This window comes from Eretmochelys imbricata, chromosome 1, assembly GCF_965152235.1.
Source record: "Eretmochelys imbricata isolate rEreImb1 chromosome 1, rEreImb1.hap1, whole genome shotgun sequence".
NCBI classification, from domain to species: Eukaryota; Metazoa; Chordata; order Testudines; family Cheloniidae; genus Eretmochelys; species Eretmochelys imbricata.
In genome coordinates this window covers 97,055,163-97,069,731 of record NC_135572.1, presented here as the reverse complement: position 1 = coordinate 97,069,731, position 14,569 = coordinate 97,055,163, and the positions used below count along the sequence as shown (strand labels likewise).

The following is a 14,569-nucleotide window of genomic DNA, read 5'->3' as shown; positions in this document are numbered from 1 at the left end:
AACCTCGTAGCACACAGCCATTGAGCAAAGAAAGCTCATCCCGAACTCTAAAATAAGGCAGCAAAACTGGGTCAAGGTTTTTAGGGTGACTGGGCCATCTCTTGGTCAGAAATTCCCATAGTTTTTGTTGAATTGGACATGGTGAACAAGCAGCTTGAAATTGTTCTCTTATAACTACAGTAAGAGTGCTTGTAATAAGCGCAACCACTACATCCCCATCCTCCAGTGTGCCATCTGGTGAAGGCAAAGGCAGGTGAGAAAGGCAATCAGTGACCACATTTTGGTTTCCAGGCTTATATTCCAGTTCATTATTGAAAGAGAGTAGTTTTGCAGACCATCTAGCAATACGATTCCTGCTCTTCCCGGTCCTTTTGTGGTGAGCAATGTCGTCAAAGGGCTGTGGTCTGTGCTCAACTTGAACATGCGGCCCCACAGGTAAGTTCTCCATTTTTCAGTTGCCCAGACACAAGCAAGTGCTTCTTTTTTGACTGTAGAATATTTCCTCTCAGGATTACTTAGTGTCCTTGAAGCAAATGCAACAGTCCTCTGTGTTGTCCTCATGCAGTTGTGTGAGAACAGCCCCAAGTCCATAATCAGAAGCATCAGTAGTTACAATTGTGGGCAATGCAGGACTGAATAGTGCAAGTACTGGACTAAGTACAGTCAAGTCTTTCACCGTTTTGAAACTAGCTTGTGCATCCATTGTCCACAGTAAGGTTGAACTTCCCCGTAGTCATTCTTGTAACAGTTCAATGACAGAAGCATAATTGGGAATGAATTTTGCATATCAGGAGGTAAGACCCAAGAAGGAACGTAAGGTTTGCAAATCTGTTGGAGGAGGAGCATTTGAAATTGCCAGGATATGAGCTGGATCAGGTTTTAGTCCAGCCTGTGAAATTGTATGCCCCAGAAAGGAGAGTTCAGTTTGTCTAAATTTGCATTTGGACCTATTGAGCTTGAGGCCTGCTTTGCTGATGCAGTTTATTTTCATGCTCCTCCGAAGTATTTCCAAACATGGTAATATCATCCAAATAGCACTGAACTCCATGTTGATTCCTCAGAATCAATGACATTTTTTGGAAGGCACTTGGGGCTGATGCGAGACCATGTGGAACACGTTTAAAAGGGAATAGTCCCTCATGTGTAATAAATGCTTTGAGGTCTCTGCTATCTTCATGCAACATAACCTGATGGGATTCGCTCTGCAAATCAAGAGTAGAAAACATCTTTGCTCCACAGAGTTCTGCAAATACTTCTATGTGAGGAAGAGGATGGGTGTCAATCACAATAGCTTTATTTGGCTCCCTTAAGTCCACACAAAGGCGGATGCGCCTCCACCCTTCTTCTGTGTCACTACTATAGGTGAAACCCATTCCAAGGAGTTAATCTCTTCAATAATGTCCTCTTGAACAAGTTTTCTAAGTTCCTCTGAAACAGCTTCCCTGACTGAAAATGGTAAGCACTGTAATTTCTGTCTTACAGGCATCACATTATTCTGCATTTTAACTTTATGCAGAAACCCATAAGCACAGCCGAGTTTCTCCTCAACCTGGTGTAGGGTCCTAGCTGAAACTGGTGTGTGTACCGCAAGAGCGCTTTGCTGAGGAAGATTAATTCGTCCATTAACTACCCTGAGATTTAAAGCAGCCAATAAATCTCTGCCAAGGATAGGAGTGCATTTGTGGACAATGTAGAACTTTGCAATTACACAGCAATCACCAAAAGTAACTATTGCTGGCAGGCAGCCATGTACTGGAATATGGTTTTTCAAATAGCACAGCAAGTGAAGCTTGGGTTCAGTAAGAGGCACCATCTTTAAAGTAATGCAGATAGATGGAATCAGGTAGTATAGATACTGCTGAGCCAGTGTCCAACATTAGCAGAAAAGAGTGTGATTTGCCTGAGGGTATGGCGGAAACTTTTACCGTGTACTTTATTTGTTCTGGAATATGTGCAGTAGTGATTTTGTCCATGCTCAGCACAGTAACATCTGGTATTGTAATTGCATGCACCTGTTGATTGAACTGGTTGCTGCGACATACTTTAGCACAATCTTTTTGCAATGATTGCACTGAGCTACTTTTGCCGGACATCTTGTGTAGCTTGCAAGGTGTCATGGGGATCCACAGCAAAAGCACGCTTTTACTATATTTTGAATTTGCTGATTCAGTGGTTTTTCATTAGTTTTCCTCTTCTAATTGTTTGTCTGCAGCGATAGTGAACTTTTCTGCAAAGGAGTCAGACCCTGGACTGTGCCTCCTGTATCCATGCTCATTATTTTGGCTTCAGCTGTAGCTGACTCAATCTGGGTTGCAATGGTTATTGCTTTTTCTAGTGTAAGTTGTGGTTCTAGAAGTAAACATTCTCTTACATGAAGCATGGTTGTTTTCTCAATGAGCTGGTCTCTAATCATCTCATCTGCCATATTTCCAAAGTCACAAGTTACAATCAGACTCCTCAGGGAAGCAATATACTGCACTTTTGTCTCCGCTGGTTTCTGCTCACGCTGGCGAAATCTGTAGTGATTAGCTACTACATTCACTTTTGGTACAAAAAAGTTATTTAATTCAGTGAGTGCAGTCTCATATTTATCGTCTGCAATGGGAAAAGTGTAAAATATACGCTGCCGTTCTGCTCCAAGGCAGTGGATTAGCAAAGCACGCTTTCTTACTTCAGAAATCTCTGCAGCACTGATTGCAAGCAGATAAGTCTCAAACATATGGATCCAGGCAGTAAAAGCAATTGGAGGCTCACCTGGGCTTTGTAGAAAGGGTGCAGGTGCGTTCAGAGGCAGAAGATCCCATCCTCGTTGCCAAAATGTTGTAGTAGCCAGGCAAGGTACTCACAAACTTCAACAGGACTTTATTTTTTAAAGTGGAAACCTCTTTTCCAAGCTGCTGCTGCACCCTCAGTAGCTCTCCCGCAGCCTCTTCAATTCCTCCCCGCTCCTTCCTGTTTCCTGTCCTTTCAGACTCCCAACAGCCAGTGCTCCCAATTCTAATAATTACAAACAACATCTAAACACCACAACTATTCAACATTCTTTGTCTGTCGTAAACCTTTTAGCAGCCAATAATATGTAGCTAATTGAATGGTACTTTTTGCAATGCCATCCTTGCTTGAAAGAAATCTATAGAGTTTTTAACAAGGTGAGATAGTTAGAGTGGGCCAGGTGCTCTCAAAGACAAGAGACTATAATTTTGAGTAGCATGGTCAAACCTTCATAGACAGAGGATAGCAGTCAGCGGTTGCTATTTTCCCCCTGGCTGCAACATTCAAGAGTGGATAATAAGTGACTTGCACAGTACCTTTGCTGACACCTGCATGCTGTTCTCTTGCATGTTCATGATGGCTTCAGAAATCTTGACATCAATAGGATCCATGACTGATTCAATGTTGAATGGTCCCTCTAATCTCTCTGCTACCAAGAGCATTGCATCTGTTAAAACACAAAGGATCCATTCCCTTAAAAAAAGAGTACCTAGAGAGCACAAAAAAACCCTAATGTTATACTGCTCAGCTTGCTGTGCCAGAGCTGGGAATATCCAAATGCTTCTGGCCTTGTTCAGTATTCTGCAGATGTGTGTCAGGGGGACATAAGAGACTTTAACATAATGCAAACTTTCTCTACAGATGTAATCTCCTGATTATCATAACTACCTAACAATCACCACCACCACCAAAGTAACAGAGATTGTAAAAGTTATATTAATAACAGCTGCCATAGCATTATCAATCTGAGGAGAAAACTTCTTCATATACAGATTGCATCTCAACATTCTGAAACAGATTTGTTCTCTAGACTATGTAATCTTATGCATCAGAAAAAGCAGGTGGATTGAAATGAACCCTTGGGTATATTTCTAGAGCTTGCACAAGATGATAAAAACTTGGATATAATATATCAGGATCTTCTAATTAAAACAGCTGTTCTTTCTGACCCCAATGATCCATTTTTTTGCAGACTAAGAGAGGATAAATATTGGATTTCTGCCATAATAAATAGGTATAAACCAGGTTTTCCCCTCTATGTATTTTCAAAATGCAGCTAAATATTGTCTGCAGAAAGATATATTGTTTGCAACTTCTGTGATTTACACAACCTATTATATCTAATTACATGGAAGTCACTCTGTATCATTTTATCTAGTGGGTTCTTTCATGAATAAAAATGAGTACCAATAAATAAATTAACAACAATTAAAATGTTATAATACATAATACAAAAAGCTTAAATGACTATTTATGCATTCATAGCTACATAATATAAATGCAGTGCATTCATAGCACTGCATTTATATTAGTGCTAGCCACATAATAAACTGTAACTCCATCATGTAATAAATTGTATTGATCATACACCTTTGACCCTCTCATACATACTCTGCTTGCTGATCCACCACCCTACACATATTTTAACATTCCAGACCTGTAAATAGCTTCAAACAGCATCCATTTATTAAAAACAAAAAACAACCTTCAAGAGAAAAATATCCTTCTTTCTCCCCAAAATCGTAAAATTTCCTCCAAAATTTATTCTGGACTGAGGTCCAGAAATGGCATTATTCAAGTCCTGCTGCCTATTTAAAGTCTAATATCTTGCATTCCTTTAAGGCTGCCAATGGGACACATAGCACTTGTTTCTAAGCCTGGGAGGTACTGAGATATTAGACATACAATTTACAGCACAGAAAATAGTACTTTGGGTAATGTTGCTCATGCTCAAATAAATTGGTTAGTCTCTAAGGTGCCACAAGTACTCCTTTTCTTTTTGCGAATACAGACTAACACGGCTGCTACTCTGAAACTTGTTTTCCTTTGTTATTTACAATGGCTCTTTTCCTCTAACTTTCATACACTTGGACACATAGTAAAAAGAGGTTCTGACTTTATTGACAGAGGAATAAAAAGCCTAGTCCTAATATATATTTTAAAAAATCTTTTAAAGATTTCTACAGTAAATTTTGCACACTATATTTGGCATATGCAGAAAACATGATAGTGTGGTTTGCTGTAAAAGTTTTTATAAGCATAAATTTGTGATGTCATGCATAAATCATTTGTGGCTACACAATTTGTGAATAATACGGTCAGACCAAACTCTTGCTGATAAAACCTTTATTACATAACATCAGCTGCGGCATGTGTATGCATGCACACTCACACCCACACCCAGAATCGGTTTTGTTTTACACCCTCCTATGTATATTGTGACTCCCCATCACAAGCTCAAGTAAATGCTGATGGTCTACTGTGTATATCTAATTTGGTCTTTTTTTCAAAATCTTTTTGTTTATTTGCTTTCCACATGGTACAGGACTTCAGAAACAGCTGGCTTCTAGCTGCATGACAAGTGAATCACAAAGTACAGTGTAGTTAATTAATTCTGTTATCATGTGTTTGTTAGAAATGCCTAGAGCAAAAACACTACTAATATTTCACAGTTCACATCACCTGTGCAAAGGCAGAGAAAATGGGCTGTGAGCAGTGTGTGTAGAGAACACAATACAACTGGTGTGCACAGTGCAGATAATAACTACAGCTCATGGCTTGCAGGCGGCCCCAAACAGGAGTTAGGTAACTGTAGGTGATGCATCTAGCAGCACCTACAGCCTACCTAAGACCCCCACCGTATGGTCCCATGGAGAGAGTTGCCATGGAGCAATGCTGGGGCCTGCTGAGCACCTCCTTAGAGTCTCTCTGTTCCCTGTTGCCCATTCTCAGACGTACCCTAGCAGACAGGGGTACACAGACATCTTTCCGGGGAGTATATCAACTCATCTAGATATTTGCCTAGTTTTACAATAGGCTCCATAAAAACACTAGTGAAGTCAGTACAAACTCAATTTCATACAGACAATGACTTGTTTATATTGCTGTATATATTATACACTGAAATGTAAGTACAATATTTATATTCCAATTGATATATTTTATAATTATATGATAAAAATGAGAAAGAAAGCAACTTTTCAGTAATAGCGTGCTGTTATTTTGTATTTTTAGGTCTGATTTTGTAAGCAAGTAGTTTTTAAGTGAGGTGAAACTTGGGGTACACAAGAGAAATCTGACTCCTGAAAGGGGTACAGTAGTCTGGAAAGGTGGAAAGCCACTGCCCTAGCAGATCACCTGTGATTCAGGCTGTGCACTGCCATTAGACGGGACTGCCCTACAAGTCAGAAACTAATGTAGGAATTTATTTTGTTTTATTATTTCACTCCCAGAACACTTTTACTTTTATGGGTGCTGTTATTAAAAGAAACAGAGGACAAAGCTATGTTCTTAAAATAATTTATCTGATTTAAGAATTCAGAAGCTTACATATGAATTCCAAGGTAAGTTAATGTTTAGACTGTGTACATTTCCAAGCTCAGTGTATGGATTTATAATTTAAATAGACATGAGTCTACATATCTTTCCTAAGAACTGCAACAGCCCATCATCTTTTTCAATTATCTTTACAATGAAAGTGACATTTTCCAGTTTATGTCAATTTCCTTCAGTGCAGACTTCCAGATAACTGGTAAATCATGGGTTGATTTTTCTTCTCTTGAAAAAAAAGGGGCAGGATTAAGAACACTGATTTCTGACATACTCTAATGTTTTTTTTTTATATATATGCTTTTATAATATATATATCAAATTTCAAAATAAAAAGCTACAGCTGTCATAAATATAGAGGGAAGGGTAACAACCTTCCTGTATACAGTACTATAAAATTCCTCCTGGCCAGACGCACAATATCCTTTTACCTCTAAAGGTTGAAGAAGCTCAGGTAACCTGGCTGGCACCTGACCAAAAGGACCAATAAGGGAACCCTGACATGGTGGGAGCCGTGGGATTATTTTGAACCAGAGATCATTTTGAACCGAAAGCACAGTCGGATTTTAAAAGGACAATTTCCCCCCCACCCCCTTTTGGCTGCTTGGAAGCAGGATTTTTAGCTGCTGGAGTTTTTTTCCTCTGCCTCAGGGCAGAGGGGTTAAGTTACAGCAGCAAGGAAATTCACAAGCAGGGTTGGTTTTTTTTTTTGTTTTCTTTCTAGCTCCCGGGTAAGCTAGGTAAGCAGGAGCTAGGATGACGAAATGCAATATCCAATAGCAACTAGAATTAACTAAATTTAAAGCTGAAGAAAAACAAACAGAACATGACAGACATAGGAAAGAGGCGCAACGTTTGGAGGCGGAGGGGCAATGCTTGGAGGCGGAGTTAGCTCTGAAGCGCTTAGATCTGAAAAAGGCTAAGCTGAATCTACCAGCTAACCCTACCAATCCTTCTCTGGGTGCTCCCCACTCCAGAAAATTTCCCACCTACAAGGCAGGCGATGATACCAAGGCCTTCTTAGAAAATTTTAAAAGGACCTGACTTGGGTACAGCATCTCTACAGACAAGTACATGGTAGAGCTGAGGCCTCAGCTCAGTGGACCCGTAGCAGAGGTGGCATCTGAAATGCCTAAAAAACAAATGAACAGCTACAAACTTTTTAAAAACAAGGCCAGAATTAGAATAGGGCTAACACCCGAGCGTGCCCGTCGGCGGTTCAGAGCCCTAAGGTGGAAACCAGACGTGCCATTTACCTGACACGCCTACCACATTGTGAAAAATTGGGATGCCTGGATATCAGGAGCAAGTGTTAAATCTCCGGAAGAGTTGCCCTTCCTAATGCAAATGGAGCAGTTCCTAGAGAGTGTTCCAGAGGAAATAAAAAGGTACATCCTAGATGGGAAGCCCAAAACTGTAATCGAGGCAGGGGACATTGGAGCCAAATGGGTGGAGGTGGCAGAAAAAACAACAACTGGTAGCAGTTGGAGTGAATATCAGAAGGGGCAACCCGAAAGAAAACCCTATCACCGGGGGCAACCCAAGGCCCCAACTACATTCCAAGGAAAACCCCAAATACCTTATCTTCCCACCACACCCATCTCCAGCAACCAACCTTGCCCTAGTGACCAGTCAGCTGGGCGATGTTTTAAATGTAATGAGTTGGGGAATGGGAAGACCAACTGCCCCAAGAACCCCAACAGACTGCAGTTCATTACACCAGAATCACGCCAAAGGTCCTCAGGCCCAGATGCCTCTCAGGTACCCTCAGAGCAAAGGGAAATTGTGAGTGTGGGCGGGAAGAAGGTTACAGCTTGACGGGACACTGGAGTACAAGTGACAGCTATCCACCAGTCCTTATTGGACCCCAAGTTCATCAACCCAGAGGCCCAAGTGACAATTCAACCCTTCATGTGAAACTCTTTAAACTTGCCTACAGCCAAGTTGCCTGTCCAGTACAAGGGCTGGTCAGGAATGTGGACTTTTGCAGTCTACAATGATTATCCCATTCCCATGCTGCTGGGGGAAGACTTGGCCAACCAGGTGAAACTAGCCAAGGTGGGAATGGTCACATGCAGCCAGACTAAGCAAGCTATCACACCTGAGACTTCAACAAGGGCCCAGTCTGTGTTACCAGAGACCCAGACTGAGGGGGTGGAACCGGACCCCATGCCAACATCTGCGACAGTAGTAGTGGATCCAATCATGGAGACCAGGTCAGAGCCTAAAATATCACATAGTGCGCCAGCTTTAAAGTGGTTCACAGTCAACGGAAACAGCCCCATCACCTACATTGCTTCCAGAGGGACCACGCCCAAGTCCACAATTCAATGAGGAACTGATGTCTCCAGTATCAAGGGAACAGTTCAAGGCCAAGCAAAAAGCAAATAAAAGTCTCCAGAGAGTTTGGACGGCGGGACGGAGCAACCCACTGCCTCTCAGGTCTTCTAATCAATCCAGGTTTGTTGTAAAAAGAGGACTTTTATACAAAAGAACTCTTTCTGGTGAACACCAGGAAAACTGGCATCCTCAAAGACAGTTGTTAGTTCCAACTAAGAACCGGGTAAAGCTCTTGAGCTTAGCCCACGATCATCCTAGAGGCCATGCTGGGCTGAACAGAACCAAAAACCATTTGGGGGGGGTCATTCCACTCGAAGGGAATGGAAAAGAATGTTTCTGCCTATGTCTGGTCTTGTGAGGTATGCCAAAAAGTGGAAAAACCTCAAGACCAGGTCAAAGCCGCTCTCTAGCCACTCCCCATAATTGACGTTCCATTTCAGCAAGTAGCTATGGATATTCTGGTCCTTTTATGAAAAAGACACCCAGAGGAAAGCAGTACATACTGACTTTCATGGATTTTGTCACCCGATGGCCAGAAGTAGTAGCTCTAAGCAACACCAGGGCTAAAAGTGCGTGCCAGGCATTAACAGACATTTTTGCTAGGGTAGGTTGGCCCTCCAACATCCTTACAGATTCAAAAACTAATTTCCTGGCAAAAACCATAAAAAGCCTTTAAAAAGCTCTTGGGGTGAATCACTTGGTTGCCACCCCTTACCACCATCAAACGAATGGCCTGGTGGAAAAGTTTAAGAAAACTTTGGTGCCATGATCCATAAATTCGTAAATGAGCACTCCAATGATTGGGACCTAGTGTTGGGACCTAGTGTTGCAGAGTGTTGCTCTTTGTCTACAGAGCTGTACCACATCCCAGTTTAGGGTTTTCACCATTTGAACTTGATTATGGCCACGAGGTTAAGGGGCCACTACAGTTGGTGAAACAGCAATGGGAGTGTTTTACGCCTTCTCTAGGAACTAACGTTCTGGGCTTTGTAAGCAACCTACAAAACACCCTCTGAGACTCTGTAGCCCTTGCTAGAGAAAACCTAAAAGCTGCTCAGGAAGAGCAAAAAGCCTGGTATGAAAAACACGCAAGAGAGCATGGGGGAAAGAAGGGGACCAGGTCATGGTCTTGAAGGCGCTCCAGGCCCATAAAATAAAAGCATCGTGGGAAGGGCCATTCATGGTCCAAGTGCTCCTGGGAGCTGTTAATTATCTCATAGCATTCCCCACTTTAACCATAAAGCCTAAGGTGTACCATGTTAATTCTTTAAAGCCCTTTTATTCCAGAGAATACATGTTGGTCAGTTTACAGCCCAGGGAGGAGATGACGCTAAGTAACCTGAAGGTGTCTACTATGAAAAAAAAAAGTGACAGTGACGTGGAAGAGGTATACCTCTCAATGACCCTTGGACATATGCAGTGCCAGCAGATCAAGGAGCTGTGCAATAGCTTCGTGCCGATGTTCTCAGCCACCCCAGGATGGGCCGAATGGGCATACCACGCCATTGACACAGGTAATGCTCACCCAATTAAAGCCCAACCTTACCGGGTGTCTCCTCAAGATAAAACTGCTATAGAATGGAAGATCCAGGATATGCTATAGATGGGTGTAATCTGCCCCTCTGGCAGTGCATGGGCATCTCCAGTGGTTCTAGTTTCCAAACCAGGTGGGGAGATACACTTTTGCATGGACTACCGTAAACTAAATGCAGTAACTCGCCCAGACAACTATCCAATGTCACTCACAAGTTAGCTCTTGGAGAAACTGAGACATGCCCAGTTCATCTCTACCTTAAACTTAACGAAGGGGTACTGGCAAGTACCGCTGGATGAATCCGTCAAGGAAAGGTCAGCCTTCATCACCCATGTAGGGCTGTATGAACTTAATATGCTCCCTTTCGGGCTGCGAAATGCACCTGCCACCTTCCAAAAACTTGTAGATGGTCTCCTAGCAGGATTGGGAGAATATGCAGCCACCTACCTTGACGATGTGGCCATATTTTTGGATTCCTGGCCAGAACACCTGGAACATCTACAAAAAGTCTTTGAGCACATAAGGGAGGCAGGACTAACTGTTAAGGCTAAAAAGTGTCAAATAGGCCTAAACAGAGTGACTTACCTTGAACACCAGGTGGGTCAAGGAACTATCACCCCCGTACAGGCCAAAGTGGATGCTATCCAAAAGTGGCCTGTCCCAAAGTTAAAGAAACAGGTCCATTCCTTCTTAGGTTTGGCCGGATATTACAGGCAATTTGTACCGCACTACAGCCAAATCACCGCCCCACTAACAGACCTAACCAAAAAAATCCAGCCAAATGCAGTTCAGTGAACTGAAAAGTGTCAGAAAGTCTTTAACCAGCTTAAAGCGACACTCATGTCTGACCCTGTACTAAGGGCCCCAGACTTTGACAAACCGTTCCTAGTCACCACCACCTAGTCCTTCCGAGCGTGGTGTGGGAGCAGTTTTAAGGCAGGAAGGACCGGATCAAAAATTCCATCCTGTCATGTTTCTCAGCAAGAAACTATCTGAGAGGGAAAGCCACTGGTCAATCATCAAAAAGAAATGCTATGCCTTTGTGTACGTGCTGGAAAAGCTATGCCCATACGTTTGAGGACGGCGTTTCCAACTACAAACCGACCATGCTGCATTAAAGTGGCTTCACACCATCAAGAACAATAACAAAAAACTTCTTCGGTGGAGTTTAGCTCTCCAAAATTTTAATTTTAAAATACAACACATTTTGGGAGCTTCTAACCAAGTGGCTGATGCACTCTCCTGTAAAAGTTTCCCCAAATCAATTGGTTAAAATCGTCCTTGCAATGTAAAAAATACTGTTAGTTTTTATATAGTCAGTAGTATATCTAAAGGTACATGTGTCTTATTAACTCTGTTTTCTCCTAGAGCTCCAGAAAGGAATCACAGCCAGTGTGAAACCGGCTGTCCAACACTATCTGTGATTTGGGGGATGTGTCATAAATATAAAAGGAAGGGTAACAACCTTCCTGTATACAATACTATAAAATCCCTCCTGGCCAGAGGCACAATATCCTTTTACCTGTAAAGGGTTAAGAAGCTCAGGTAACCTGGCTGGCACCTGACCAAAAGGACCAATAAGGGAACCCTGACAACTGCATATTACTATTATTTAGCAATTTTATTACTTAGCTTAATAGAGAGTTGGTTAACTGTCAACTTGATTACAATCTCTAAGTACCTACATGGGAAACAAATATTTAATAGTGGGCTCTTCAATCTAGCAGACAAAGGTGTAATATGCGCCAATGGCTGGAAGCTGAAACAAACTGAGGCTGGAAATAAGGCCTGAATTTTGAACAATGATTAACCATTGGAACGATTTATCAAGGGTCCTGGTGGATCACCAATTTTTTTTAAACCAAGATTGGAAGTTTTTCTAAAACATATGGTCTAGGAGTTATTCTGGGGAAATTCTATGGCAGGAGGTCATTCTAAATGATCCCAGTGGCTCTTTCTGGCCTTGAACTCTATGAATTACAGAACACCTATGAAAAGGATTCTGAGTTCCAGTGCTCCCTGTACTCCAGCACTTGCGAAAAGAGGGAGTTTTGCTTCCAAAATGCTTTGTTCCCTCTTCATTTCTTGTTTCAACACTGCAATTGAAGGGGATGCAATTGCAGCATTGGTAGATATACCCAGGCTAGCAGTGCTAAAAATAGCAGAGTAGATGCGATGGTGTGGACTTCCGTGCAGTTGCACGAGTCCACCTAGCACCCTGGGGGCCAACTTGCACTGCTGAAGCCCACGCTGCTGCATCTACCCCATTATCTTTAGCAATGCTAGCATGGCGATGTCTACCCAAGCTCCAGGCACACCTCGGACTGCAATGTACCCCCACTGTATGGTTTGGATTAGTTGGCTTCTGGGGATGGGACTAACTTGATTGTGCCCTGTGGCATTCTTCCCCCACACCTTCACCTCTGCTTCTCTTCTACTGGTAAACTAACATCGGGTTCCCTACTGCAGCCTAGTGTCCCTCTTCCTTAGAGGGAGTTCTAGGAGTAGAGAGTGTGATGCATTCCCTGGAAGCACAGCTTCTCCTGGGAGACAGGGGCTGGAGAGTGCTGAGAGCCAGCATTCTCCATAAATCTTAGGGTATTGCCGGTTTCTGGAGAAGAAGGATCTGATGCAAAGCCCAGTGTAGCAGACTGTGGCAGGCCCCCTTGGCTCCTGCCTCTGCTAAGTCCACAAAGTCACTCTGAGACCCTTGGGTTAGTATCCACTGGTGCAGTTTATTCACAGGCTTGTTCCCACCACCATTTCACCATGTACAGTTGGCCCTTTACTGTCTGCAGGCAGGCGGGAGGGAGGGAGGGAGGGAGGAGCTACCTCCCTGCTTCTACTCCTTGCCTTTTCCCTTTCTTTCTGCTCTTCCCTGGTTTCCTTCCCCTGAGGCTTTTATACAGCCCAGGCTAATTAGGCAGCAGCTGTGTCTGCTTCCGCAATTAGGGCCAGGTTATCTCCAGCCAGCTCTAATTTATTCCCCTAATTGGGAGCTGGTATGACAGAGGGCTGAATTAGCAACCATTTGCCCAGCACCCTGTCACACCCACTGAAGTTGTATCAGACTCTACTTTCTCTTCTGGTTCTACTACAATTCTTGATCCATCAATAGAATAGTACCAGGAAAACTCTATGAGAGGAACTCTGTGAAGTTTCTATTCCTCTACCCAGGTACTTCCCTTGTTTATGGCCCTATACACACTGACTGGCGCTATTAAATACCTTTCTAGCAATTAGCTTAAAAGAAATATACAGTGTTCGTCCACATATTGCAATGTGAACTAACATAACAATCGATATTATTTGGGAAATTTCAAAAGCACCTGAGAGTTTGTATGTGTGAACTGGGAAGGGAAGGGTGGGGAGCCAGCTGTGAACAGAGTGTGTCACTGATTGTGAATGTATCTTGACCTTGAGAGTGGAACAGCAGTTAGGGAAAGGGACGCAATTGTAAACACAGTGGTCTGCAAAGAAATGCTCACTCTACTGCTCTCCTTCCTTGCAGAGGAAAGATCTGTGATTGCATTGTCATGTAGTTAAGGATGAAGTGAGCTTTCAAAATCGTTATAATGTTAAATTAATAACAAGTGTGAACATTGGATTTTAGGTACATATTTACTTCTTTTAAGTTAGCAAAAATGCATCCCATAATAGTCTGCCAAAACCTTTTATCACTAGAATAAGATTTACTAACAGGGTTCAAGGAGAGGTGAAAAAGGAAAACTCCACCTCATGTTAAATGAGATGCTAAGAGCTCTTTTTTCAGGAAACCTGAACCAGTGCCAAAGCTTCTGTTTCTCGGAGGGTACACAGTCCATATTTCAAATGGATTATTTATGTGAAAAAAACACACTGCTCTCTTTTGGGATGTACATATCTAATTATTAGATTTTTTCTTTGACAATGTGATGCAGTTGTGAAAAAGGCAAATATCATTCTAGGATGTATTAACAGGAGTGTTGTAAGTAAGACATAGAAGGTAATTGTCCCACTCTATGCAGCTGGAGTACTGTGTCCAATTCTGGGCACCACACTTTAGGAAAGATGTGGATAAACTGGAGAGAGCCCAGAAGACAGCAACAAATATGATAAAAAGTTTAGAAAACCTGACCTATGAGGAAAGGTTAAAAGATGGGACAGGTTTAATCTTGAGAAAAGATGACAGGTGGAGGGACACCTGATAGTCTTCAAATACATTAAGAGCTGTTCTAAAGAGGATGGTGATGAATTGTTCTCCATGTCTACTGAAGATAGGTCAAGAAGTAATGGGCTTAATCTGCAGCAAGGGAAATTTAGGTTAGATATTAGGAAAAAAGTTCTAACTAGAAGGGTAGTTATGCTCTGGACTTGGCTTCCATGGGAGGTTGT

At 42.4% G+C, this 14,569-nt stretch overlaps 1 protein-coding gene across 1 annotated transcript in view; it reads right to left on the bottom strand.

Moving 5' to 3' along the window:
- The window catches only part of GPC6 (glypican 6), a 1,140,125-nt gene that overhangs the window by 86,174 nt on the left and 1,039,382 nt on the right, over positions 1-14,569 (bottom strand). The window contains exon 5 of the mRNA XM_077807033.1: positions 3,309-3,439. Within this exon, the coding sequence (XP_077663159.1) occupies positions 3,309-3,439 (131 nt within the window). The remainder of the gene's footprint in view (positions 1-3,308; positions 3,440-14,569) is intronic.